This window comes from Pseudopodoces humilis, chromosome 6 (genome assembly GCF_049639895.1).
Source record: "Pseudopodoces humilis isolate 2021_Gansu_Grassland_sample_001 chromosome 6, ASM4963989v1, whole genome shotgun sequence".
NCBI classification, from domain to species: domain Eukaryota; kingdom Metazoa; phylum Chordata; class Aves; order Passeriformes; family Paridae; genus Pseudopodoces; species Pseudopodoces humilis.
The window spans coordinates 2013533-2039540 of NC_142205.1; the positions used below are offsets into that span (position 1 = coordinate 2013533).

Consider the following 26008-nt stretch of genomic DNA (forward strand, 5'->3'; position numbering starts at 1 on the left):
CAGTCCATCCCAGTCCATCCCAATCCATCCCAGTCCATCCCAGTCCATCCCAGTCCATCCCAGTCCATCCCAGTCCATCCCAGTCCATCCCAATCCATCCCAGTCCATCCCAGTCCATCCCAGTCCATCCCAGTCCATCCCAATCCATCCCAATCCATCCCAGTCCATCCCAGTCCATCCCAGTCCATCCCAATCCATCCCAGTCCATCCCACACATCCCAATCCATCCCAGTCCATCCCAATCCATCCCACACATCCCAATCCATCCCAACACCAGGACACACATCCCAGTCCATCCCAGTGCCAGGGGACACATCCCAATCCATCCCAGTCCATCCCAGTCCATCCCAGTCCATCCCAATCCATCCCAGTCCATCCCAATCCATCCCAGTCCATCCCAGTCCATCCCAATCCATCCCAATCCATCCCAATCCATCCCACACATCCCAATCCATCCCAGTCCATCCCAGTCCATCCCAGTCCATCCCAGTCCATCCCAATCCATCCCAGTCCATCCCAGTCCATCCCACACATCCCAATCCATCCCAGTCCATCCCAATCCATCCCAGTCCATCCCAGTCCATCCCAATCCATCCCAGTCCATCCCAGTCCATCCCAATCCATCCCAATCCATCCCAATCCATCCCAGTCCATCCCACATATCCCAATCCATCCCAGTCCATCCCAGTCCATCCCAATCCATCCCAATCCATCCCAATCCATCCCAATCCATCCCACACATCCCAATCCATCCCAGTCCATCCCAATCCATCCCAGTCCATCCCAGTCCATCCCAATCCATCCCAATCCATCCCAGTCCATCCCACACATCCCAGTCCATCCCAATCCATCCCAGTCCATCCCAGTCCATCCCAGTCCATCCCAGTCCATCCCAATCCATCCCAGTCCATCCCAGTCCATCCCAGTCCATCCCAATCCATCCCAATCCATCCCACACATCCCAATCCATCCCAGTCCATCCCAATCCATCCCAGTCCATCCCAGTCCATCCCAGTCCATCCCACATCCCAATCCATCCCAGTCCATCCCAGTCCATCCCAATCCATCCCACATCCCAATCCATCCCAGTCCATCCCAGTCCATCCCAATCCATCCCACATCCCAATCCATCCCAGTCCATCCCAATCCATCCCAATCCACCCCACACATCCCAGTCCATCCCAGTCCATTCCAGTCCATCCCAATCCATCCCACACATCCCAATCCATCCCAATCCATCCCACACATCCCAATCCTTCCCAATCCATCCCAGTCCATCCCAGTCCATCCCACACATCCCAGTCCATCCCACACATCCCAATCCATCCCAGTCCATCCCAATCCTTCCCAATCCATCCCAGTCCATCCCAATCCATCCCAGTCCATCCCAATCCATCCCACACATCCCAATCCATCCCAGTCCATCCCAATCCATCCCACACATCCCAATCCATCCCAATCCATCCCAGTCCATCCCAATCCATCCCACACATCCCAATCCATCCCAATCCATCCCAGTCCATCCCAATCCATCCCACACATCCCAATCCATCCCAGTCCATCCCAGTCCATCCCAATCCTTCCCAATCCATCCCACACATCCCAATCCATCCCACACATCCCAATCCATCCCACACATCCCAGTCCATCCCACACATCCCAGTCCATCCCACACATCCCAATCCATCCAGGAGACCTGAGCCCAGGGCTGGGACAACCCCCACAAGAAGAATTTCTTCCCAACATCCCACCCCAATCTCCCTTTTCCCAGTGGGAATCCATTCCCTGTGTCCTGTCCCTCCAACCCTTGTCCCGAGCCCCTCTCCAGCTCTCCTGGAGCCCCTCTAAGGCACTGGGAAGGGTTTCCCGGGGCAGGATCATCACCATCCCAGCAGGAATGTGTCACCCCATGTGTCACCCCACACCCTGCCCAGCCCCACTGCTGGAACAGGGTTTGGAACTGGGGAATACGGGAGCAGGAGCGTTGGTCCCTGCAGTGGGATCACTGCACGTGGCTCCCCGCGAGTTCCAGTGCCCCAAATGTCCCCAAACTGCCCCAAATGTCCCCAAACTGCCCCAAATGTCCCCAAACTGCCCCAAATGTCCCCAAACTGCCCCACATGTCCCCAAACTGCCCCAAATGTCCCCAAACTGCCCCACATGTCCCCAAACTGCCCCAAATGTCCCCAAACTGCCCCACATGTCCACAAACTGCCCCAAATGTCCCCAAACTGCCCCAAATGTCCATAAATTGCCCCACATGTCCCCAAACTGCCCCAAATGTTCCCACTCTGCCCCAAATGTCCCCACACTGGCCCAGATGACACCAAACTGCCCCAAATGTCCCCAAACTGCCCCAAATGTCCACAAACAGCCCCAAATGTCCCCAAACCGCCCCAAATGTCCACAAACTGCCCCCCATGTCCCCAAACTGCCCCCCATGTCCCCAAAAAGCCCCCAAAGATCCCCAACTGCCCCCAATGTCCACAAACTGTCCCAAATGTCCCCAAACTGCCCCAAATGTCCACAAACTGCCCCAAATGTCCCCAAACCGCCCCAAATGTCCACAAACTGCCCCACATGTCCCCAAACTGCCCCAAATGTCCCCAAACCGCCCCAAATGTCCACAAACTGCCCCAAATGTCCCCAAACTGCCCCAAGTGTCCCCAAACTGCCCCAAATGTCCCCAAACTGCCCCACATGTCCACAAACCGCCCCAAATGTCCCCAAACCGCCCCAAATGTCCACAAACTGCCCCAAATGTCCCCAAACTGCCCCAAATGTCCACAAACAGCCCCAAATGTCCCCAAACTGCCCCAAATGTCCCCAAACTGCCCCAAATGTCCCCAAACTGCCCCAAATGTCCCCAAACTGCCCCAAATGTCCCCAAACTGCCCCAAATGTCCCCAAACTGCCCCACATGTCCACAAACTGCCCCAAATGTCCCCAAACCACCCCCAATGTCCCCAAACTGCCCCAAATGTCCACAAAACTGCACCAAATGTCCCCAAACTGCCCCAAATGTCCCCAAACTGCCCCAAATGTCCCCAAACTGCCCCAAATGTCCCCAAACTGCCCCAAATGTCCCCAAACCTCCCCAAATGTCCCCGAACTGCCCCAAATGTCCACAAACTGCCCCAAATGTCCACAAATTGCCCCAAATGTCCCCAAACTGCCCCAAATGTCCCCAAACTGCCCCAAATGTCCACAAACTGCCCCAAATGTCCATAAATTGCCCCACATGTCCCCAAACTGCCCCAAATGTCCCCAAACTGCCCCAAATGTCCACAAACTGCCCCAAATGTCCCCAAACTGCCCCACATGTCCACAGACTGCCCCACATGTCCATAAACTGCACCAAATGTCCCCAAACTGCCCCAAATGTCCCCAAACTGCCCCCAAACTGCCCCAAATGTCCCCAAACTGCCCCGAATGTCCCCAAACTGCCCCAAATGTCCCCAAACTGCCCCGAATACCCCGTCCCACCCGTCCCTCACCTGCTCCTTGAGCTCATCCACCGTCTTCTCCGCCTGCTTCACCTCCTCCTGCAGCTTCTCCCGCTGCTGCCGCAGCGACTCCAGCTCCGTGTTCTTCTTCTCCATCTGCTTCTGGAGCTTCACGTGCTCCTGCTTCTCCGAGGCGGACAAATCCCGCATCCTGGGACGGCCACAGGTGCCCTCAGGGCCGGTCCAGGAGCGCCTGGCTCCTCCCAAGAGCTCCTGCCCGCTCCAGCCGGGATCAGGGAGCTCATCCATCCCCATCAGCCCCTCCCTGGTGAGTGACATCCCCAAAATTCAGCAAGGGATGGGTCCCACCTGGACTTCTTGCCTGTGGATTCCCAAATAAAAAGCCCTCGAGCCCTGGAAAGTGGGATCGTCTGGGGAAAGGCAGATCCCAGGGCTGGGCAGGGATACCGAGCACCACATCCATAGGGAATGAGGCATGGGATCAGCCTGGAGTGACTCCTTTTGTCCCCATCCCCACCAATCCCTTCCCTGGGGGAGCTTTAAGAGCTCGGCAAAGACCCCAGAGGCATCAGCAGGGTTGATGTGGGCTGCTCCAGAGAAGGATTCAGATCCTTCAGATCCAGAGGGATGGATGCTCTCAGATTTAGGGAGCACAAGAGGCCTGGGAAGGAATTTTGGGAAGCACAGGTGGGTTCCCACCTGACAAGAGCCTCCTTGAGCCTGGCGTTCTGCTCCTCCAGCTGTTTGACCTGGTAGCTGGATGCCGCTCCGTCAGAGCCTGCGGAGGAAGGCAGGAATCAGGATCCCAGGATCCCAGACCGGTTTGGGTGGGAAGGGACCTCAAATCCCACCCGTTCCCGCCCCCTTCCACTATCCCAGGGTGCTCCAAGCCCCATCCAACCTGGCTTTGGACACTTCCAGGGATGCAGCAGCCACTGCTCCTCTGGAAAAATTCATTCCAGGGCCTCAGGACTCTCACAGAGGAGAATTCCTTCCCAATATCCCACCTAACCCCACCTCCGTTCCCCATTCTCCGAGCCCCAAGCCCCTTCTCCCTTCCCACCTTTCTCCTCGATCTCGTGCTTGAGGATCTCCAGGTCCATGGTGAGGTATTCCACCTTCTCCTTGAGGGAATCCACCTCCTGCTGCAGGGACTCTGCGCGCTCCTCGGCCATCTCCTTGTCCAGCGTGGCCATCTCGATGGCGTCGGCCGTGTCCGCCATCTCCTCCATGTACCTTTCCTTGGCTTCCAGGGCATCCTTGGCTTCCTGGGGGCGAGCACGGCAGCTGAGGGGACCCCACAGCTCTGGGGGGACCCCACAACAGCCCTTGGGAATCATTGTTGTGCCTCTCCCCAGTGCAATGGACATTTATCCGGGATGGGAGGGTGTCCTGCTCTCCTCCTCCCCGCTCCACGCCCAGACAACCTGAGGACAAAGGTAAGGAGAAAGGGAATAGCGGAGCAGACAGATAAATCCCTGGGGAAAGAAACCAGGAATCCACCCTGGAAAAGTAGGGCAGGGAGAAGGAAACGCTGCTTGGCTGCTTGGATGGAGTCCTGGGAGCTGCAGGCACAGGTGAGGGGGAAAGGGAAGTGCCTGGAATTCCTGGAGAGAGAGAGGAGAGAAGGAAGCACCTGGAATTCCTGGAGAGAGAGAGAGAGGAGGGAAGGAAGCACCTGGAATTCCTGGAGAGAGAGAAGGAAGCACCTGGAATTCCTGGAGAGAGAGAAGGAAGCACCTGGAATTCCTGGAGAGAGAGAAGGAAGCACCTGGAATTCCTGGAGAGAGAGAAGGAAGCACCTGGAATTCCTGGAGAGAGAGAAGGAAGCACCTGGAATTCCTGGAGAGAGAGAGAGGAGGGAAGGAATTGCCTGGAATTCCTGGAGAGAGAGAGGAGGGAAGGAATTGCCTGGAATTCCTGGAGAGAGAGAGGAGAGAAGGAAGCACCTGGAGAGAGAAGGAAGAGGGAAGAGGGAAGCACCTGGAAAGAGAGGGAATAAGGAACTCAAAGTCCCACCTTGGCTCAGCCTGATTCCCAAACACATCCGGTGTCGATTCACAGCAGAGGAAAAGACCTCGAGGTGCAGCAGGGGAGGTTTAGTTGGATATTGGGAAAGTTTCCTCCCAGAAAGGTTTGTCAGGGCTGGAATTCCTGCTGGAGTCACCTCTCCGGGCACTGCCCCATTCCCAGGGACGCTCACTCACCTTCTTGGCCTCCTTCAGGCGCTTCTGGAGGTCAGCCTGCTGCTCCTGCATCTTGCTCTTCCATTCCTGCACCTGCTCCAGCTGGATCTTGTACTTCTCCAGCTCCTTGAGCTTCGCCTTGTCCTCATTCCGCTTGATTTTCAGCGTCTCCAGCTTCTCCTCCAGGTCCCTGACCTGAGCACGGAGATTCTCCTCCTCCTGTGACACCGAGCCAAGGATCAGGGAAGGAGCAGGGACATCCTTTGGACAGAGCTCCAGGGATGTTCCTGGAAGCCCAGGGAGCCTGGCCTGACTTTTGTCATCGATATCGGGGCAGTTGGAGGAGAGAGGGACTTGGGACAAGGGCCTGGAGTGCCAGGACACAGGGAATGGCTCAGGGTTAGATGGGATATTGGGAAGGAATTCCTGGCTGGGAGGGTGCTGAAGCCCTGGCACAGGTTGCCCAGAGGAGCTGGGGCTGTCTGATCCCACTGCAGCACCCACATCATCCCCAGGTGATCTCCTCCCAGGGAAAACTGATCCAGGTCCTTTTCCAGCAGCTCAGCTCCCAAAGGCTGATGCCAGCATTCCCAAAGGAAGGGCTGCAGGGACAAAGGGATGTGACCTCCCTCCCTGGCAGCAGCCACAGGGGCTAAAGCTTCAAATCCCAAAGCTGGGTGACAACAAGGAACGGGACTTGGAAAAATCCAGAACCTCCCATGGATTCCTCCTGTGCTGCTTTCCCAGCCTGGACATTCTGATGTCCCCAAAAAAACCCAGTTAGAGGAACCAGTTCCCAGGGAGCTCTGGGAATGGGGACACGGGTGGGGACATCCCCTGTCCCACCCTGGGCTGCCTTCTCCAGCTCTCCCTTCCAACACAATCCCAGAGCCTCGTCCTCTCCCGCTATCCCTCCCTGGGTCTGTGCCCCAAATCTCTCCCAAGCACTAATTAACTCATTAATCAAAGCAGGATGGAAGTGATAAGAAAAGTATTTTAAAGATCAAAATGGGAATAACTCCGTAATGATTAAAAATCCCTGAATTTGGGAAATATTGGATCTTTCCATGTGGGCTTTGTATCCCAAGGTGGGAGGGCCCCCAGTGCTGGTCCCTGCACCCCAATTCTCCCAAATTTGGGAAATCCTGAACCTCTCCAAGGGGACTTTGCATCCCAAGGTGGGAGGGACCCCAGTTCTCCCAGCACCAGTGGGTGTTGCCAACCGGACCCTCTGGATTTAACAGGATCACGCTCTGACTCGGAGCCTCAGCCCTGCCAAACTGCCCCCTGTGCCCCACAGGGATTTGGGAAGGGATCTGGGAAGGGATCTGGGAATTCTCTTTGGAAGTGGCCTCCCAGCTGTGCCACCTCTGTCTCTGTCCTGGCCAGCTCTGACCCATCCCAATGCTCCTGCCACAGCCCAGTGACCACCCCCAGGACCCTCCAGGGCACCTCTTCCTTCTCCTCCTCCACCTCCTCAACTTCCTTCTCCTTCTCCTCCACCTCCATCTCCTCCTCCTCCTCCTCCTCCACCTCCTCCTCCACCTCGTCCTCATCCTTGTCCTCGTCCTCCTCCTCCTCCACCTCCTCAACCTCCTTCTCCTCCTCCACCTCCTCCTCCTCCTCCTCCCCCGCCTCCACCTCCTCCTCCTCCACCTCCACCTCCTCCTCCTCCTCCTCCTCCACCTCCTCTTCCTCCTCCTCCTCCTCCTGCGCCTCCTCCTCCTCCTCCTCCTCCTCATCCTCCTCCTCCTGCGCCTCCTCCTCCTCCTCGTCCCTATCCTCCTCCTCCTCTTTCTCCTCCTCCTCCTCCTCCTCCTCCAACTCGTCCTCCTCCACCTCCACCTCCACCACCTTCTCCTCCTCCTCCTCCACCTCCACCTCCTCCCGGGGGCAGTTTCCTCTCCAGATCCCGGCGCTCACCTGGGCACTGCCCGGGGCAGGGCTCACCTTGGTGGGCGAGGGGACCGGGGGTGCCCCCGGGGAGCCGAGGGACGGCGTGGGGATGACGGGGGCCACCAGCGGGGTCTGGGCGGGCGTGCCGGGCTCGCTGCTGCTCATCTCCCCGCCGGACGCCGAGGCCGAGCCCGAGGGCCCGGCCGTGCCGCCGGACGCCGATGACGTGGGGGTCCGGGTGGGCTGCAAAACACCAGCACGGGTCAAGGGGAGTCAGGGGGGGACACCCCAAAGGATGGTGGTCCCACAGCCTCCCGCCGTGACACCTCGGGTGACTCCCAGAGTCCCATTCCAGCAGGGGAAACCTGGAGTGTGCCGACAGTGGGGACTCGGCTCGGAGAGAATTCATGGATAATCCATTGGGGAAGGACTCCAGGTGTTTCCCAGAGAAGCTGTGGCTGTTCCTGGATCCCTGGAAGTGCCCAAGGCCAGGTTGGACGGGGCTTGGAGCAGCCTGGGACAGTGGAAGGTGTCCCTGGCCATGGCAGGGGGTGGCACTGGATGAGCTCCAAGGTCCCTCCCAACCCAAACCATTCCAGAATTCCAGGATTCAAAGTCCCAGCTCCAGAGGGTGAGACAGCAAAACCTCAGAGCCCACCAAGATGAGAACCCAGCTTAGGGGAGCAAGAAGAAAACCAACAAGGAGTGAGTTGCCAGAGTCCAGTGGGGCCTGGTGCTGCTTCATTAGCGCTTATGAGGCTGTTAATTAATGACTGTCTGAGCCCAGGCCGTGGGAAAAGGGGTGAGGGAAGCACCAGGTGCCCCCCAGGCTCCCACAGGTCTCCTCATGGACCCTGTTTCTGGACCACTCACCTCTGACTGCGTAAATTACATTTCCTGACTTAATTTTATTCCTGGAAATGGGATTTTTGGTGCCATGAGGGTTCACCAGGCGTGTGGTTTCACCCATGGGCACAGCTGGGAAGGAGAAACACCCACCCTCTGCCCTTACCTTCCCCAAAATAAAGGGAAATCCGAGTTGACTGCACTGCAGCAAGTCCAGCACCCCTTGGATAGGCCCAGCCAGCCCTCCTGGGATAATCCCAGTTCTCCCAGGCACAGAAAACAGGGAATTTCTGGGCGGCACCGAGCCCCACGCGCTTTCTTCCAGATACAAAACACCAATGTTTGCTGTTCCTGGTGCTTTTGGGTCACAGATCCCTCATGGAAAGCAGGCTTAGATGGGATATTGGGAAGGAATTCCAGGCTGGGAGGGTGCCCAGGGAAGCTGTGGCCAGCCCTGGATCCCTGGAAGTGTCCAAGGCCAGGTTGGACAGGGCTTGGAGCCAGCTGGGATGGTGGGAGGTGCTCCTGGGTGGAGCTGGATGGGCTTTAGGTCCCTTCCAACCCAAGCCATTCCATGATTCCAGGATCCCATCTCCCTGCCCAGCACGGCTGTGAGGCCAAAGGAGGTCCCACAGGACACCCCTGCAGAGACATCAGCAAGAACCACCCAAACCCAGGGAACGGGATCCCAGAGGCTGATGGAATCCACCCCTGCCCGGGGCGAGGTGCTGGAAGCATCCAGAGACTTCTCCAGTCCCAAACTCGATCTTTAAGCATTTCTCTCCCACATTTCCTCCCTTCAAGCCACAAATCCCTTCCCAAGGTGAATCCCGCTGGTTGGAGCAGCCCCCAAGGGCCCACCCAGCCCTGCCTGACACCTCAGGCTCTCTCAGATCCCACCCAGATCCCACCGCCGAGCCCCCGGCACAGGCCGGGACAGTCAGGAGCAGCGGGACCCCCCGGCACAGCCCGGGCACCGCCACACGGATTTCACACCGCTCCATCCTGGGAGAGGGGTCCCAAGGAGCTGGAGATGTTCCAGAGGAGCCCACCAGCCCTGTGAGCTCCTCTGGGCTCCGCACAACGAGGGGGAAGGACAACGGGAGTGCGCCGTGGGGCTGGGAACCAATGGGTCACGTTTGTGTGGGGCTGGAACCCAATGGGTCACGTTTGGGTGCATTGGTACCCAATGGGTCACGTTTGGGTGGTGTTGGCACTCAATGATCATGTTTGGGTGGTGTTGGCACTCAATGATCATGTTTGGGTGGTGTTGGCACTCAATGGATCATGTTTGGGTGGGATTGGGAACCAATGGGTCACGTTTGGGTAGGGCTGGAACCCAAAGGGTCACATTTGGCTGGGATTGGGAACCAACAGATCATGTTTGAGTGGGGCTGGGAACCAATGGATCCAGCCTGAGGTGCTGCTGGCACCCATTACTGGTGATCCACGCTTGTGACGGGGTCGACACCCAACGCTTTGAGTGGCGCTGGCACCGTCGGTGCCCGGTGTCCCCGCGCTCGGTGTCCCCACCGTGGCTGCTCACCTTGGGCCGGCGGGCGGTGCTCTGGAGGGCAGCGGGAGCGGAAGCAGAGAGGACAGACAGTCACACAGGGACAGAGGAGCAGAGAAGAGCCGGCGGCGGCCGGAGCGGCAGAGCAGGGAAAGGAGACAAAAGACAGCACGGCATCGTTAGTGTGCCCGGCATCGTTAGCGTGCCCAGCGGCACCGGGTGTGCGCGGCGTCGTTAGCGTGGGGGCTCGTTAACCCGCTCCAAGGGCTGCTCCGGGTGGGACCCACAGGCACTGCTCCCATGGGATCACAGGAACAGAGCCCACAGCCCTTGCTCACCCCCAAGCCCTGTCCCTGTCCCTCCCCTGTGGGGACAGAGGGCACATCCTGAACCCCCATCCCAACCCCACGGATACCCCAGGGCAGATCCACCTTGTATTTCCAAGGAATTTTGGTCTTCAGAGGCAAAGCCGGGTTCGGGTTGGCTGGGCATTCCACGGGCTCGGGGGGTTTGACCTCCCACGCCTTTCCCAGAGACCCCCCCGGAGCGGGAGTTGAAAGGATTTAATCTCAAACACGAGTTTTCTCCTCTCCTCATCCCTCTGGTTTTCCAAAGGGCCCAGAGCACCCTGGACCGGCCGCCTCAGAGCCCCCAGAAATTCCAGGGACACCACGGAGCTGATGCCACTCTCCCAGCTTTTCCTTTCACGGCTGGAATTAAATCATCCACGATTTTGGGGTAGGACCCCCCACACCCCTCCATGCACATGCAGCAGCTCCCAGCAGCTCAGGGAGGGGAGGCCACGGGGCCCAGCCCAGAACAGAGACAAATATGAAATGATTTTGGATTTTTCCCCTTAAAAACAACCCCTAATGGCTGGAAAAGGAGGGGTGACCAGGCTGGTCCTGGGGGCCATTTGGATCATCTGCCCAGCTGCAGCCTTGGAGCACTTCCTTCATTTCTGATTCCATGACCTAATCCCAGCTGGGAATAAGCAGGAGCAGAACAGATGGATAACGGCGCTGGCACGTGATCCATGTCCGGGATGGGGACATGAGGCACACGGAGCCCACCAGGGACCAGCAGCTCCAGCCCGTATCCAACACGGCCGTGTTCCCTCCTGACGCCTCGGGAAACCTCGGAGCTCTATTTCCCTGTTTCCAATCCAAACCTGGATGTGTTTGCACCTCCAAACTTCCCATCACCTCTGGCATTGCTTCAGCTAAATCCTGCTCTGCTGGCTTCCAGCCTTTTCCCAAAGGCTGCAATCCACGTCCATCCCGAGGGAAAACATTCCCGTCTTCCACAACGTCTCCTGCGCGACCAAAATTGTCAGGAAAATGGAATGACAGCAGCAAAAGTTCCAGACCTTCAGGTGAAACCCCAAGGATGCCCTTCAGGAGCTCTCCAGCATCTTCCCAAAATCCAACCAAGCAACATGGAGCAGCAACAAAAATCTGGGAAACACTTGGAAAACGCCTTCTTCAGGAATTCCACGGGTGGAGATGTCCCCACTCCCTGCCACACACGTCGGGGGGACTCAGGAGTGGGGCAGGGCTGGGGGGTCCCACCGAGTCCTTGGACACGGGGAAATGTCACCTGAGATGAGTGAGTCCTGTCCTGGGGGACACCAAATCCTTCCCTGGGGGACACTGAGCCTTGTGCTGGGGGACACCAAATCCTTCCCTGGGGGACACTGAGCCTTGTGCTGGGGGACACCAAATCCTTCCTTGGGGGACACTGAGCCTTGTCCTGGGGGACACCAAATCCTTCCTTGGGGGACACTGAGCCTTGTCCTGGATGGGGAACACCAATCCCTGTCCTGGGGGACACCGATCCCTGTCCTGGGGGACACTGAGCCTTTTCCTGGATGGGGAACACTGATCCCTGTCCTGGGGGACACCGATCCCTGTCCTGGGGGACACCAAGCCCTCAGCTGGGGGACACTGAGCCTTGTCCTGGCCATGGGGTGGGGGACACCAACTCGAGCCACACCAAACCCCAAAAACGGGGAGAAGCCTCCTGGTAAGTGTCCCTCAAGCTGTGTGGAATGACAGGGAATAATCCTGCTTTGTGCATCCTTGGGAGTTTTGGTCCCCTCCATGTGATGCCACGTGCAGATCACTGGAAGCTGCAGCTCCAAGACCCCCGGGATCCGTGGCAAAGGGAAGCTCTGGGATGCTCCAGCTGCTCTCTCCATCAGGAATGGGGGATGGCCGGGCTCCTCTCCATGTTGGCATCTTCCTGTCCATCCACCTGTCCCCAGCCGGTCATCCCTGGGCTCTGGAAAAGCCGGTGACCAGGATGGGACACGGATTTTCCGGTATCCGGCATCGTGCCAGCACTGGGAACAGAGGCTCCAAGCCCAGCTGGACCCTCCTGGATCCGGGATGCTCCGAGCCCCCCGCTGGGGATGGATGTTCCGGGCTCTGCTGTGTAACGCTGCTGCATCAATATTTGATGGAATTACAAAACCTCTGCTCCCAGGGGAGCGTTGGGGGCTCCGAGATGGGCTCGGCTCCTGGCAGCAGGGACTCTGGAAAAATCCTCCTGGATACCCAGGACTGACTGCGGTGGGGTGATTCGGTTCTGCTCCAGGTGTGGGAATCCCGATCCAGCCGGGAGCAGCGGGTGTTGGATGGATGAGCAGGAATGTGTGAATGTCACCTTCCAGCGGGCAGGACAGGGCAGGAATGTCACTGGAGCCTTCTCCTGGACTGAGTCTGAACTTCCAGACTGTGGCTGCTGCTGTGGAGGATTCCCAGAGCTTCCAGGAAGATTCGGATTGGCAGGAGGTGCTGAGTGGGGCAGGCAGTGCCAGAGGTGACGCCCGGGCACTGACCCAGAGCTGGTCCATGCTGATGCCACCCCACTCAATTCCTGGGAATTCGGCCCCCGGGAGGCACCTCCCCTCTGCTGGAGCTGTCTGAGGCAGCAGGATGAGCCCCTCAGGGTGTGGCTCCCTGGGATTCTGCTGGGAATTCTGCATTTTAAACAACCCAGCAGGTGCCCGGTCTCACGGGTGTGATTCCATGGGCAAGGAGAGGAGCAACGGGAAAAGCCGGATGGAATCCAGGCGTGGGGCCGAGCACCGGCAGCCCCCGCTCCAATGGGGCAGAGGGAAGGCAGCATCCCTGAAACTTTCCATGGGGAAAAGGATGAACAGGGACACGTGATGAGGAGCGTTGGTGTCTGAGCTCAGGGAGGTGTAAACCGGGAGCATTTACTGCCAGGAACCGGCACAGCTCGGATCTATTCCCTGCCATCAGCCAGAAATTCCCAGGATTTCTCTTTAAGCTGAGCAGTGACATCGTGGTTACACTAAAAATAAACATATAGGCCAGTGCCCACGCTGTCACCTGCGGGAATGGCAGCCTCTGGGAATGCCAAAGGCTGAACCCAACAGCGTGGCCGGCAGGAAAAGCAGGACTGGGGACAGGGTGGGCACGGGTGGCACTGGAAGCAGGGGTGGCACTGGAAGCAGGGGTGGCACCGGCAGCAGGAGCAGCACTGACACTCTCCGGCTGTGGGGATGGCGCTGGGGACAGCAGGAATGGCACCGGCAGCCCTGGAGCGGGGACAGCGGGGACAAGGCAGGCAGCAGGGACAGCACTGACCCCCCCAGGCAGAGGGGACAGGGCCCCGGTAGAGCCGCAGAGCCGCTGCGCTGCCCGGGTGACACGGAGAGGGGACTCGGGGAGCCGGGAAGGCAAAGCCAGCCATGAACCGATGCTCGCCCACCGCCCCCCTCCTCCCCGAGCCCGTCACGCTCCCAATTACAGCCCGGGGGGAAAACAGGGGGAAAAAGAGCGAGGAGGCGGCTGGGAAGCGGGGATGCGATGTGCCGGGGGATGCGGGTGCGGACCGTACCTTGCGTGTGGTCGGGGCCTGCCTCATCGTCGCGCAGGGACGGCCGGAGCGGGAGGAGACGGAGCAGCGGGTCAGTGGGCACGGCCGGACACGGCAAATGGCCGCGGCCACCGCCGGCCGCTCGCCACGTCCTGCCCGGGGGCTCGGCGGGGGCTCAGGGGGTCCGGGGCAGCCCCCCCCGGCCGCGGCCGCCCGTCCCCGCTCCGCCGGTGGCTCCAACCACCGCCCCGGCGGCTCATGACATCACCGCGGAGGGGCCGCACCGCCGGGCGCTGCACCGAGGAGCCGGGCGCTGTGCGGATGAGGATGAGGATGGTGCGGATGTGATGATGATGCTGCGCTCGGGGAGGGGGACGGGGGGGGGGGGGGAAGGTTCGCAGAGGCTCGGGGCCCCCCCGGGACAGCCCCGGGCTGCCACCCCGATGCTCCCGTGGCTGCGCTCGGTGTCCCCCGCGGTGCCGGCGGCTGCGAGCGCCCGGTAAATCCGCCGGGAGCGGACAGACGGACGGAGCGGAGCCAGGATGGACAGATGGACGGCGCCGAGCCCGGAGGGATGGACAGATGGACGCGGGCCGACACGGGCGGATTGCCGGGAGCTCAGGGCAGCTCTGCGCGGCTGAGGGTGCGGAGAGACTCCCCCGAGGCTCGGAGAGCCCCTGCCCCAAAATCCCTGCCCTGAAAATGCCCCTGCGGAGCGCGCTGGGCGCTCAGGGGAGTGTCCGGCACATCCTCAGCCTCGCTGCCCTGCCAGGGTCACTCCCGCAATTCCTGCCCGGCACTCCCTGGACAAGAACTCTGCTGGGAACGCGCAGGATGTCACCAAACTCTCCATGAAGCCGTGGCCTGCCCCACGGAGTGCTGGAGAGCAGGACAGCAGCTCCCTCTCCACGCACCAACCTTAAATCCCGTCTATTCCAACACGTTATGTAACACAAACACAGACTTCATCCGGCTCCCAACTGCGCTACCTCCCAACATTCCCACATTCTGAGGGGAGAGGAGCTCACCTGCACGCCCAACCCTCCTCACACAGAGGGAATGTTACCTCCAGCGTTTCCAGACCCTCAGCACAATCCTGCCAATCTCCTGGAAAAAGCCTTTAAAGGCCTCTTTATCCCCAAGGGTTGATGACATTCCCTGGAAGCAGCACCCCAGGGCTGTCATGCTGGGGATATCCCACGTCCAACTGATCTGTGCTGGGATCTGATTCCTGAAGAAAAACCCTGGAAAGCCCTGGATGGGGGAATCCAGCTGCTGTGGGGGAAGTTTCCAAGGGCAGGCTGGACGGAGTTTGGAACAACCTGCGATAAGGGGAGGTGTCCTTGGCTTGTGGCAAGGGATGGAACTGGACGGGCTTTAAGGTCCTCTCCAATCCAAACCATTCCAGGATTCTGGAGCCCCTCTACTCTGGGAGAGCTGGGAATGTTCCCCTGGAGAAGGGAGAAATGCAGGGAATGCTGAGAGTCCCTGCAGGGGCTCCAGGAGAGCTGGAGAGGGACTGGGGCCAAGGGCTGCAGGGACAGGAGCCAGGGAATGGCTTCCACTGGGAAAGGGGAGATTGGGCTGGGATCTTGGCAAGGAATTCCTGCCTGGGCTGCAATTCCCAGATTTGCTGGGGCTGATCCTGGATCCCTGGGAATGCCCAAGGCCAGGCTGGATCCACCTGGGAGAGCAGGAGGTGTCCATGGATGTGCTTTATGGTCTCTCCCAACCCATCCCATTCCATGATCCCATTTCCCACGGCTCCCTCCGGCTGCTGCCAGGCGCTGGGAGCAGGGGAGCGTTCCCAAGGGACATTTTTGGGAGCTGAAATTCCTCTCTTTAACGAAGAAGCCTCTCCATCAGCCCCTTCAGGACCCAGCTTTTGGCATCATTCCAATGCTCCAACAGAATCTCCCTGCCATTCCCACCAGCCCAAACCAGCAGGAAAAGGAACCCCTTAGGAAGCGCTTCCAGATGAAATCATCCCGGATCCGTGAGCCCCGGAATGATCCGAGTGCCGCGTCCATCCCTGCAGGAGCCACGTGAAGGCTCACACGGATTTATCTTTAAGATAATTATGGGGATTAGAGCTGCTCTAATGAACCAGCTCCTCTCCTCCGCTCCCTAAATCCAGAATATATCAACCCTTCCCACACAAAGATCCAATAAATGCAGCAGCAGGGAGAAAATGCAATTTAACCCCGGGAAAATGGTGCTTTGGGCTGTGCCTGGAACTCCTCAGGGATGGGTTAAGGGAGGTTTCTTATCCTAAATCCGTGAGAAGGAGTTGTGGCACCATCACAGATGGGAGAACTCCTGGCAGTCGGAGGGATTGGAGATTCCAGGGTTAACTCCTTTTCCATGGAATCATCCATTTGCAGCAGCAGATGCTGCTCGGCTCCTGGCCCCAGAGGGTCCCATCCCAAAAATCACCAGGGACTCCCTTGGGGACACAAAGAGCTGCCACGGGGGTGTCACCAGCCCGAGGAACAGCAGGAAAAGCAGCCCTGGGCTCATCCAGGCGCTGCCATGGGACACGGTTTGGGCAGCCGGGGTCAGGTGGGATTATGGAGCCCATCGGATTATCCGTTCCTTTAAAAGGTTAACGGGGCTTGGGGTGGCCCCTCTGCGTTCAACAGAACAGCTGGGACCTGCTCCGGGCTGGAATGGGCCATCTGCTCCTGCGTGGAGACCGGGATAACACTGGGATAACACAGGGATAACACAGGGGTAACACCGGGGTAACACCGGGACAACACCGGGACAACACCGGGACAACACCGGGACAACACCGGGATAACACCGGGATAACACCGGGGTAACACCGGGGTAACACCGGGACAACACCGGGATAACAACCCAGACACTCACCCAGCTGCTCCTGCGTGGAGACCGGGATAACACCAGGATAACACCAGGATAACACCGAGACAACACCGGGACAACACCGGGACAACACTGGGACAACACCGGGGTAACACCGGGATAACACCAGGACAACACCGGGACAACACCGAGACAACACCGAGACAACACCGAGACAACACCGGGATAACACCAGGACAACACCGGGACAACACCGGGACAACACAACACTGGGATAACAACCCAGACACTGACTCCGCTGTTCCTGCATGGAGACCGGGATAACACCGGGAGAACACCGGGATAACACCGGGATAACAGTGGACAGCAGTGACCTGGCTGGTCCTGCATGGAGACCGGGATAACACCGGGATAACACCGGGATAACACCGGGATAACACCGGGATAACAGTGGACAGCAGTGACCTGGCTGGTCCTGCATGGAGACCGGGATAACACCGGGATAACACTGGGATAACACCAGGATAATACCGGGAGAACACCGGGAGAACACCGGGAGAACAACCCGGACACCGACTGGCCACCCTGGGATCAGAGCAGGTGCTCAGCAGAGAGGGAGGTGCAGCGTCAGGACACGCCGCGGGAATCCAGCCCTGGCACGTGGAATGGCGCTGGGAAGGGAACAGGGATGTCAAACCTGATCCATCCGAGGGAAAACGCCAGGGATCAATCCGGCTGCAGGGGACAGGTGACCTGAGGTGACGGGACAGGATTTAACAGCAGGGTCACGGTGCCAGCACGCACCACCTGTGGATGTGGCGCTGGGGGAACAGTCGGACTCGGTGGTTTCAGAAAGCTTTTCCAACCTAAATATTCCACAATTCCATGATCCCAGAGTGGGTCAGACCCCAGCAGCCCACCCTGACACCCTGAGCGAGGCAGAGCTTTTGCTGGAGCCCTGCCAGCTCCGTGTCCCTGGGAGGTGACACCCGTGACCCAGCGTCACCACCGCAGACACATTGTCAAGGCACGAAAACAACACGTTTCATCCCAAAAATGAGCTGGGAAAGACCCTTTTCCTGCTCTTTAACCAGATTTTGGGGTCCTTCCCAGCCAGCACCTCCTGCTCCAAGAACAAGGACACCCCGACACGGTCTCACAGCCAAGGGACAGGACCCCCCTGTCCTGCAGCCCCTGCTCCGAGCCCAAAGGCCACAACGGCCACAGCACTCCCAAATCCATGGAAAACAGGGAAGGAGCACAGCAGGGGGGGAAGACCCATCTGGCAGCAGCTCTGGACACGATTAAAGTCTATATTTGACACACAGGAGCCGCCGTAATCTCCGGAACGAGGATTTACCTGCTAATTACTCTCATTATCCAGGTTCCCCCTCCGATGGCACATCCCTGAGCGAGGCAGGAGCTGCCTGAGGGGCAGGGGGGTCATTAAAAGGTTAAATTGTGAGGGGACAGCAGGGACTGGCACGGGGCTGTCCCTCAGTGGGGACATCCCTGTGTGAGGTGTGCCCACATGGCCAGGATGAGGGTCAGGACAGTGACAGATCCAGATCCTCAGGACAGTGATTGTCACACCCCCACGGTTGCCAGGACAGTGACAGTCACAAATCCATGATCCTCGGGACAGTGACAGTCACAAATCTGTGATCCACAGGACAGTGACAGATCCCAGCTCCCCAGGGCAGTGACTGTCACCCAACCAAGATCTCCAGGACAGTGACAGTCACAAATCCATGATCCCCAGGACAGTGACTGTCACCCAACCAGGTTCTCCAGGACAGTGACAGTCACAAATCCATGATCCCCAGGACAGTCACAGCCCCAGATCCCCAGGGCAGTGACAGTCACAGATCCCTGGGACAGTGACAGATCTGAGATCCTCACGACAGTGACAGTGACAGATCCATGATCCCCAGGACAGTCACAGCCCCAGATCACCAGGGCAGTGACAGTCACAGACCCCCAGGACAGTGACAGGGACAGATCCGTGATCCCCAGGACAGTCACAGTCACCAATCCATGATCCCCAGGGCAGTGACAGATCCATGATCCCCAGGACAGTGACAGTCACAGCCCCACAGCCCCAGGACAGTGACAGTCACCCAACCAGGATCCCCAGGGCAGTGACAGTAACAGCCCCAGATCCCCAGGACAGTGACAGATCCATGATCCCCAGGACAGTGACAGTGACAGATCCATGATCCCCAGGACAGTGACAGATCCATGATCCCCACGACAGTGACAGTGACAGATCCATGATCCCCAGGACAGTGACAGTGACAGATCCATGATCCCCAGGACAGTGACAGATCCATGATCCCCACGACAGTGACAGTGACAGATCCATGATCCCCAGGACAGTGACAGTGACAGATCCATGATCCCCAGGACAGTGACAGATCCATGATCCCCACGACAGTGACAGTGACAGATCCATGATCCCCAGGACAGTGACAGATCCATGATCCCCACGACAGTGACAGTGACAGATCCATGATCCCCAGGACAGTGACAGTCACACCCCCCTGATCCTAATCCCAGCCGCAGCTCCGAGCAGACAGCAAGGACAGGGAGCAGCTGCAAACCCACCAGAGCAAGGACAGGGAAGGAAGAACCCATCATTCCAGACAGGAATTTCATCCCAGCAGAGCCCCTTGGAGCTGGCAGGACCGGGATGAGGGATCCACACGGACCCTGCAGCCTCGGGGACACGCAGACACCTGGATCTGGGGGGACACAAGGAGGGGACACTCGGGGGCAGGTGCTCCCGGCCTCTCTCCACAGGCTCTCAGCAGATTCCACCTTGCTCCTCTCCTCTGGACTTCCCATGGACAAACAGAGCTCTCTGGAACATTTTTCCACCCAAAAAACGACACGGAAGCGGCTGGAAAGCAAATCTGGACCAAAGGGTGCACAGGTATGACCTCCCTCCCCTCTCCCACGTCTCCAGCGCCCACCTTGGCTTTTCTCTTGGCAAAATTCCCAAGGGGAAAAAAAATTTCCCCAAATTTCCTGCAGGGAACGATGATTTGGTGTCCCTGCCCGTGGCAGGGGCGTGGAGTGAGATGGGCTTTAATGCCCATCCCAACCCAAACCATTCCAGGATTCTTTCCCACGACCTTTTGGAGTTTCATCCTTGCCCAAAAGATTTTTGGCTTCCATAATTGTCACAAACCAGGCGGGTTTGAGGCTCCCCGGGAGGAGCTGGAGCCCAGGGACAGGACAGCCCTGAGAAGGTGCCACATGTCCCCTGCGTCACCATTTAGGGTTTATACAAATATCTGTGAGGAAACGGCCTCAGGGGAGATTCAGGCTGGAAAATTCCTTCATGGAATGAGCTGGAAAACACTGGAAGAGGCTGCCCAGAGCAGGGGAAAGAGTCCCTGTTTCCAAGGGAATTCCCCATTCCTGCGGATGCGACCCTTGGCCGGGAGAACTCTCCGGCCTCAGAGGCTTTTCCCACCCAAACATTCCAGGATTCCAGGTTGATGTTGCCCCTCCCTGGCTGGGAGCACATGCAGGGACGGCCATGCAGCGCTGGGATGGAGCGGGATGGGGACAGTGAGGATGAGGATGGCCCCGGCATGCGGAAAAGGGACAAACGGCACCTTTTTGGGCTTGGCTCCGCGCTGCGTGAGGAGGGAACAGAAGGAATGTTAGACAGGAAAACCAACCCCCCACCAAAGCTGCAGGAAAAGCAGGAGGGGAAATAAAATCAGGGAAAATGAAGTAAATTGAGGAGAAAACAGCCCTGGAGTCAACCCCTCGCTCTGGATTCGCCTCCTGCCCCCCCGCCCAGCACGGAGAATTTGGGGAGTCAGGATACGTCCAGGGGGGAATAAATGATTTCATGGTGCAAAGACAGGTTAAAGGGATTGGGGGTCCAGGATCTCCCAGGAGGAAGAGGATTGAGGACAAGGGAGAATGGTTTCCCACTGCCATGGGATATTGGGAAGGAATTCCTCCCTGTGAGGGTGGGGAGGGGCTGGGATGGAATTCCCAGAGCAGCTGTGGCTGCCCCTGGATCCCTGGAAGTGCCCAAGGCCAGGCTGGATGAGGCTTGGAGCAACCTGGGATAGTGGAAAATGTCCCTGGATGGGCTTTAAGGTCCCTCCCACCCCAAACCATTCCAGGATTCCATGACAAACCAGCGGGAATGCCCCAGGAGATGCACATGGAGCAGCATCTCCTGTCCTGATCCCTTCTCCACATCAGCAGCACCCAAGAACAATCCTCATTCCCTGATTTCAAGAACACTGAGGTTTCCTAAATATTCTCTTTGTCTTGTAATGTATTCCAGGGTGGAATTAAAGCAGGAGGATCAGGCAGGGAGCACATGGAGCACATGCTCCAGCAGTGCCAGGGGCTGATGGATCACACCCAAAATTCCCAGCAGGAAAAGCCAAAAACCTTCCCAAATCCCTCTAACACAGGGCAGGGAATCCATTTCCATCCTCCCCTCTGTCTGGAGCTCACATTCCCCAGGATCTGAGCCCAGGTGCTGTTCCCACACCCAGCTCCACAGCGGGGTGGGGAGCAGAATTCCCACTCCTGGGAATTATCCGGAATGGCAGCGCAGGAGGATGGGATCCACCCAACCCACCCCACAGGTGCCAGCTCCACAGAAGCCCCCTGTCCCCACCATTTCCTTTCCCTCACTGCCCATATCCCATCTGGGCCAGTTTATCCCTATGGAAAATCCAGTTTTTATCCCAAAACACACAACCCCACCCTGCCGTGTCCCCAGGATCCCCCAGCTCCATCCCTGCTCCCCAGGAGTGCTGAGCTGGGCAGTGCTGGGGGAACAGCCGGACTCGATGGTCCCACAGAGCTTTTCCAGCCTCATCCAGAGTCATTCCATGATTCCTCACTACCCCACACACGAGGACAGATTCCCATTCCTTAGGAAATATCCCTCACGTTTGGGTACAACACGTCCCTATCCGTGTCCCAGGAGCCGCTGGAGCTCCTGGATGAAGGGACTCAGAGGGGAGGGTCCTCAGAGCTGCCCCTGCATCCCTGGAAGTGCCCAAGGCCAGGCTGGATGGGGCTTGGAGTGACCTGGGATAGTGGGAGGTGCCCACAGGGGAAACCGAGGGGCTTTGAGGTCCTTTCCAGGATTCCTTGAGGGTCAGGGTTTGAAGGAAGCAGCCTGGGAATGCTGCTGAACTCAGATCAAAACGTGTGACGCAGGACTTGAGCTGGATAATCCCTCAGGAACCGACAGATTCCTGGCCAGTGGCTGGAAATTACATTTTTTACACCTTGTTTCCCATGGGTTTTGGGAGAAATTCGCTTTTCTGTGGACATTTTGTGTGTCTGGACGGGATGAAAACCCCTCAGAGGTGACGAAGTCCTGGGGTCACTCACCAGTTTGCTGGCCTTGGTGGCATCCAGGGAATCTGTGGAGAGAGCAGAAACAGAGCCGTGAGCCTGAGGGACACCCCTGTCCCCATCCCAGTGTCCCTGCGGCCAGAGGACACCCAGCAGGGGGACAGGAGAATTTTGGGAAGTGGGAGTGAAGCAGAGTCAGGATCCAGCAGGGATTTGGCAAAAAGGGGTTTGGGGGAACAGGGAATTCCTTATGGGAGCTGCTGGCTGAGGAACGCGAACACTTGGATACACCTGGGAACTGGGGCGGTTCCACTGCTCTCCTTGGGCTGAATCCCTGGATTTCGTGGATTCCCGAGGTTCTGGCACAGGCTGCTCAGGGAGTGGCAGAGTCACTGGGGGGGTGTGTGTGGCACTTGGGGACACAGAATCATGGAATGGTTTGGGAAGGGACCTTAAATCCCACCAACCCCGCCTTGTGCCGTGGGCAGGGACAACTTCCACTGTCCCAGGTGTCATTCCAAGGACCCAGGGGCAGCCACAGCTTCTCTGGGCAACCTGTGCCAGAGCCTCTCCACCTTTCCAGGGAGGAATTCCTCCCCGACCTCCCCTTTTCCCTGTGTCCCCTCCCACGCAGAGCCATCCCTGCTCCCGCCACTGCAGTGCTGCTGCAGCAGCTGCCGTTTCCATGGAAACCCTTGGCAGGCAGCCACATCCCAGCCCTGCATCCCGGACAGCATCATCCCACACCCCACCTGCAGCCCCACCTGCAGCCCCGGGATGGGGGGGCTGGGACAGGTGTCCGTCTGTCCCAACCCAGCCTCCATCCAGGGAAGGGTCCGGAGCTCCAGGAGAGGCTGAGGGAGCTGGGGAAGGGGCTCAGCCTGGAAAAAGTGAGGCTCAGGGGGGGAACTTCTGGCTCTGGAAAACTCCCTGGATTCTTGGAGCCAGGTGGGAGCTGGGATCTGCTCCCAGGGAACGGCCTCGAGCTGTGCCAGGTTGGATTTTGGGAGAATTCCGTTCTGGAAAGGGCTCTCCAGCCCTGGCAGGGGTGGGGTCCCCATCCCTGGGGGGATTTCACGCCCTGTGGCACTTGGGGACACGGACACTGCTGACCTGGGCACAGCTGGGAAATTCGGGGCTGTCCGAGGGCTTTTCCAGCTTAAATAATTCCAATTTATTCCACGATTTTATGCCGACTGCAGCAGCCAAATCAGAGAGCGAGGAAAAATCCATCCCGTTTTTCCCCGACTGATTTTCACCTCTTACTTCCCGGGAGAGGAGAAATCCCACCCACAACCGCCAGCCAGCGCCCCGATCCCAAATCCCGATCCCACAAAGGCTTCCCCGCACGGCGCTTGGCGCACGGAGCCGGGGAGCAGCAGCCAAGGCAGGAAGCTGGCAGAGCCCCTTCCGGCAGCTCCCGGGATCCCGCAGAGCGTGGGGAAAACATTCCCCAACAAAACAGAGCTCAGAGGGAGCGAGGGAAGCCTGTCTGGGACCACGGCCAAGGATGTGGGGAATGGGGAAGGGATCCCTGCTCCCGGCTGGGAATGGGGCTGGAGACGGGGATAATCCAGTAATTCCACAGGCTCAGAGAGGTTCGGTGGGTCTGCACTGGGAAATATTCCGTGATTTCCCCCCTTCCTTACAGGAAGGATTTCCCACCTTTCCAGGAAGGATTCCCAAGCTCTCCAAGAGAAATTTCCTGTCTCTGCAGGAAGGATTTCCCATCTCTACAGGAAGGATTCCCACTCCTCCAAGAGAAATTTCCCATTTCTTCAGGAAGGATTCCCACCCCTCCAGGAGGGATTCATCATCCCCTTCAGGAATAATTTCCCATCCCCTCCACTACGGATTTCCCTCCTCTCTGGGAAGGATTTCCCACCTTTCTAGGGACTTCCATCTTCTCTGGGAAGGATTTCCACCTCTCTGGGAAGGATTTCCCACCTTTCCAGGGATTTCCATCCTCTCTGTGAAGGATTTCCCATTTCTCTGGGAAGGATTTCCCATTTCTCTGGGAAGGATTTCCACCTCTCTGGGAAGGATTTCCACCTCTCTGGGAAGGATTTCCACCTCTCTGGGAAGGATTTCCACCTCTCTGGGAAGGATTTCCACCTCTCTGGGAAGGATTTCCCATTTCTCTGGGAAGGATTTCCACATCCCTGGGAAGGATTTCCCACCTTTCCAGGGATTTCCACCCTCTCTGGCAAGGATTTCCCATTTCTCTGGGAAGGATTTCCACCTCTCTGGGAAGGATTTCCACCTCTCTGTGAAGGTTTTCCACCTCTGTGGGAAGGATTTCCCATTTCTCTGGGAAGGATTTCCCACCTTTCCAGGGATTTCCATCCTCTCTGGGAAGGATTTCCCAGGGTTTTTTTTCAGTGCCATACCTCTCTTGGGGACCTTCATGGCAGCAGATTCTGGAGTTTCTGGGGATGTTGTGTCCGCTCCATCCTCAAACACCTGGATCTGGAAAAAAACACAACAACCATCCTTACCCAAAATTCCCAAACTGGGAGACCAGGGAACAGATCCCAGCGGAGTAGATCCCGCAGTTTTGGCACAGATTTTTTAATTTCATCATTCTGGCTTTGCCAGAACACGGCCACACGCTCGTTATTCCCTCTGGGAACACGGAATATTCACACAGACAATGAGGAAAGTCAAAGCTCTGGATCTGGCAGCCCGGAACATCCGTACCAGATTCAGGGATTTCTCTTTGTGAGCTATTTCTGGATGCGTTTTTGCTGGATCAACATGGGAAATGAGGTTGGGAGGGATGAGATCCCTGAGAAAGAACCATCCTTGTGCCTCAGATCAGCACCTCCCAAATTGTTCCTGCAGGAATTTGCCTGAGCCATCACCACCTCCCACCTGCGAGTTCAGCTTAAAAATCAAAATAACCTGGGAAGCTGTCAGACAGGAATTCCATTTTGGGAAGATTCCCAACACCAGGAATGACGAAAATCGAGTTAAAAGCCACAAGGAGATGAAGGAAAAGATGATGCCAAGGAAATCATGACACCTGCAGCCAGGCAGGGTGGGAATTCCGAGTGGTCTGGGGGTTTCCTCCAGCCTAGGAGGGAATTCCAGAGGCTGGGGACAGGGACAGAGCGGGGTGGGATCCGCAGTGGCACTGGGAACTGCCACCACAGACTGGGCACATGGAGCTCCTCAGCCAGGCAGGAGCTGAAAGGCAGCTCCAGGTGATGCCAAAATCAGGGCCAGAAAAGGAACAGCCACGCTTGGAATTGCCAGCCTGGGAAGAATCAGGGAATTCTGGAATGGCTTGGGTGGGAAAGGACCTTAAATCCTAGCCAGTGCCACCCCTGCCATGGGCAGGGACACCTCCCGCTGTCCCAGGTTGCTCCAAGTCCCGTCCCAGCTAAGCCAGGACACTTCCAGGGATGGGGGATTCCAGGGATGGATCCAGCCCCACCCAGAGCCTCGTGCCCCGCACCCTCTGCCCCTCCCTGCCAGGGCTGGGGTCCCCCCTCTGTGCCCTGGGGGACACCGGGGACCCTCCCAGTGCCCCCGGGGGGGCTCGGGATGGGCTCTGGAGCTGCTGGCACAGCCCTGCACCCACGGCTTTGCTCCGGGACAGGGGATTTGGGGCGTTTGGGGGCTGTTTATCCCTCCTGCTTCCCGGCTCTGCTCCAGGTGTGTCCCCATCCGCTCCCCAGCTCTGCAGTTTGGGGCGGGGGTTGAGCATCGCTCGCTGCACACCCGGCACACAGGGTGGCAAAAAACGGCAATGGGAAATTTCCCCACTGGGAAAGGGGAGACTGGGGAGGGATTTTGGGAAGGAATTCCTGCCTGGGCTGGAATTCCCAGATTTGCCGTGGCTGCCCCTGGATCCCTGGGAGCGCCCAAGGCCGGGTTGGATCGGATGGGGCTTGGAGCAGCCTGGGACAGTGGAAGGTGTCCCTGACTGTCAGGGGGTGACACTGGGTGGGCTTTGAGGCCCCTCCTGGTCCTGCAGACCCAACTTTTTCCCTGTAAACCCCTCAAAGCCTCTCCCAGCCAGCAGGAGAGGCCGAGAGAGACGGACAAAGGAGCCGGGTCCGTGT

At 58.2% G+C, this 26008-nt stretch overlaps 1 protein-coding gene across 10 annotated transcripts in view; it reads right to left on the reverse strand.

The window, feature by feature from the left end:
• The window catches only part of DCTN1 (dynactin subunit 1), a 54887-nt gene that overhangs the window by 13771 nt on the left and 15108 nt on the right, over window positions 1-26008 (reverse strand). For 5 of the 10 annotated variants that reach the window (XM_088056166.1, XM_088056167.1, XM_088056168.1 and 2 more), the window contains exons 3-12: window positions 24329-24407; window positions 21975-22006; window positions 20213-20233; window positions 13779-13796; window positions 9942-9962; window positions 7604-7792; window positions 5675-5872; window positions 4531-4735; window positions 4167-4245; window positions 3498-3657 (exon numbers count right to left, since the gene is read on the reverse strand). In XM_088056166.1, coding sequence (XP_087912292.1) covers window positions 3498-3657; window positions 4167-4245; window positions 4531-4735; window positions 5675-5872; window positions 7604-7792; window positions 9942-9962; window positions 13779-13796; window positions 20213-20233; window positions 21975-22006; window positions 24329-24407 — 1002 coding nt within the window. Of the gene's footprint in view, window positions 1-3497; window positions 3658-4166; window positions 4246-4530; window positions 4736-5674; window positions 5873-7603; window positions 7793-9941; window positions 9963-13778; window positions 13911-20212; window positions 20234-21974; window positions 22007-24328; window positions 24408-26008 lie in introns of those variants that run through there. The other 5 variants (XM_088056169.1, XM_088056170.1, XM_088056164.1 and 2 more) reach the window with 4 other exon arrangements.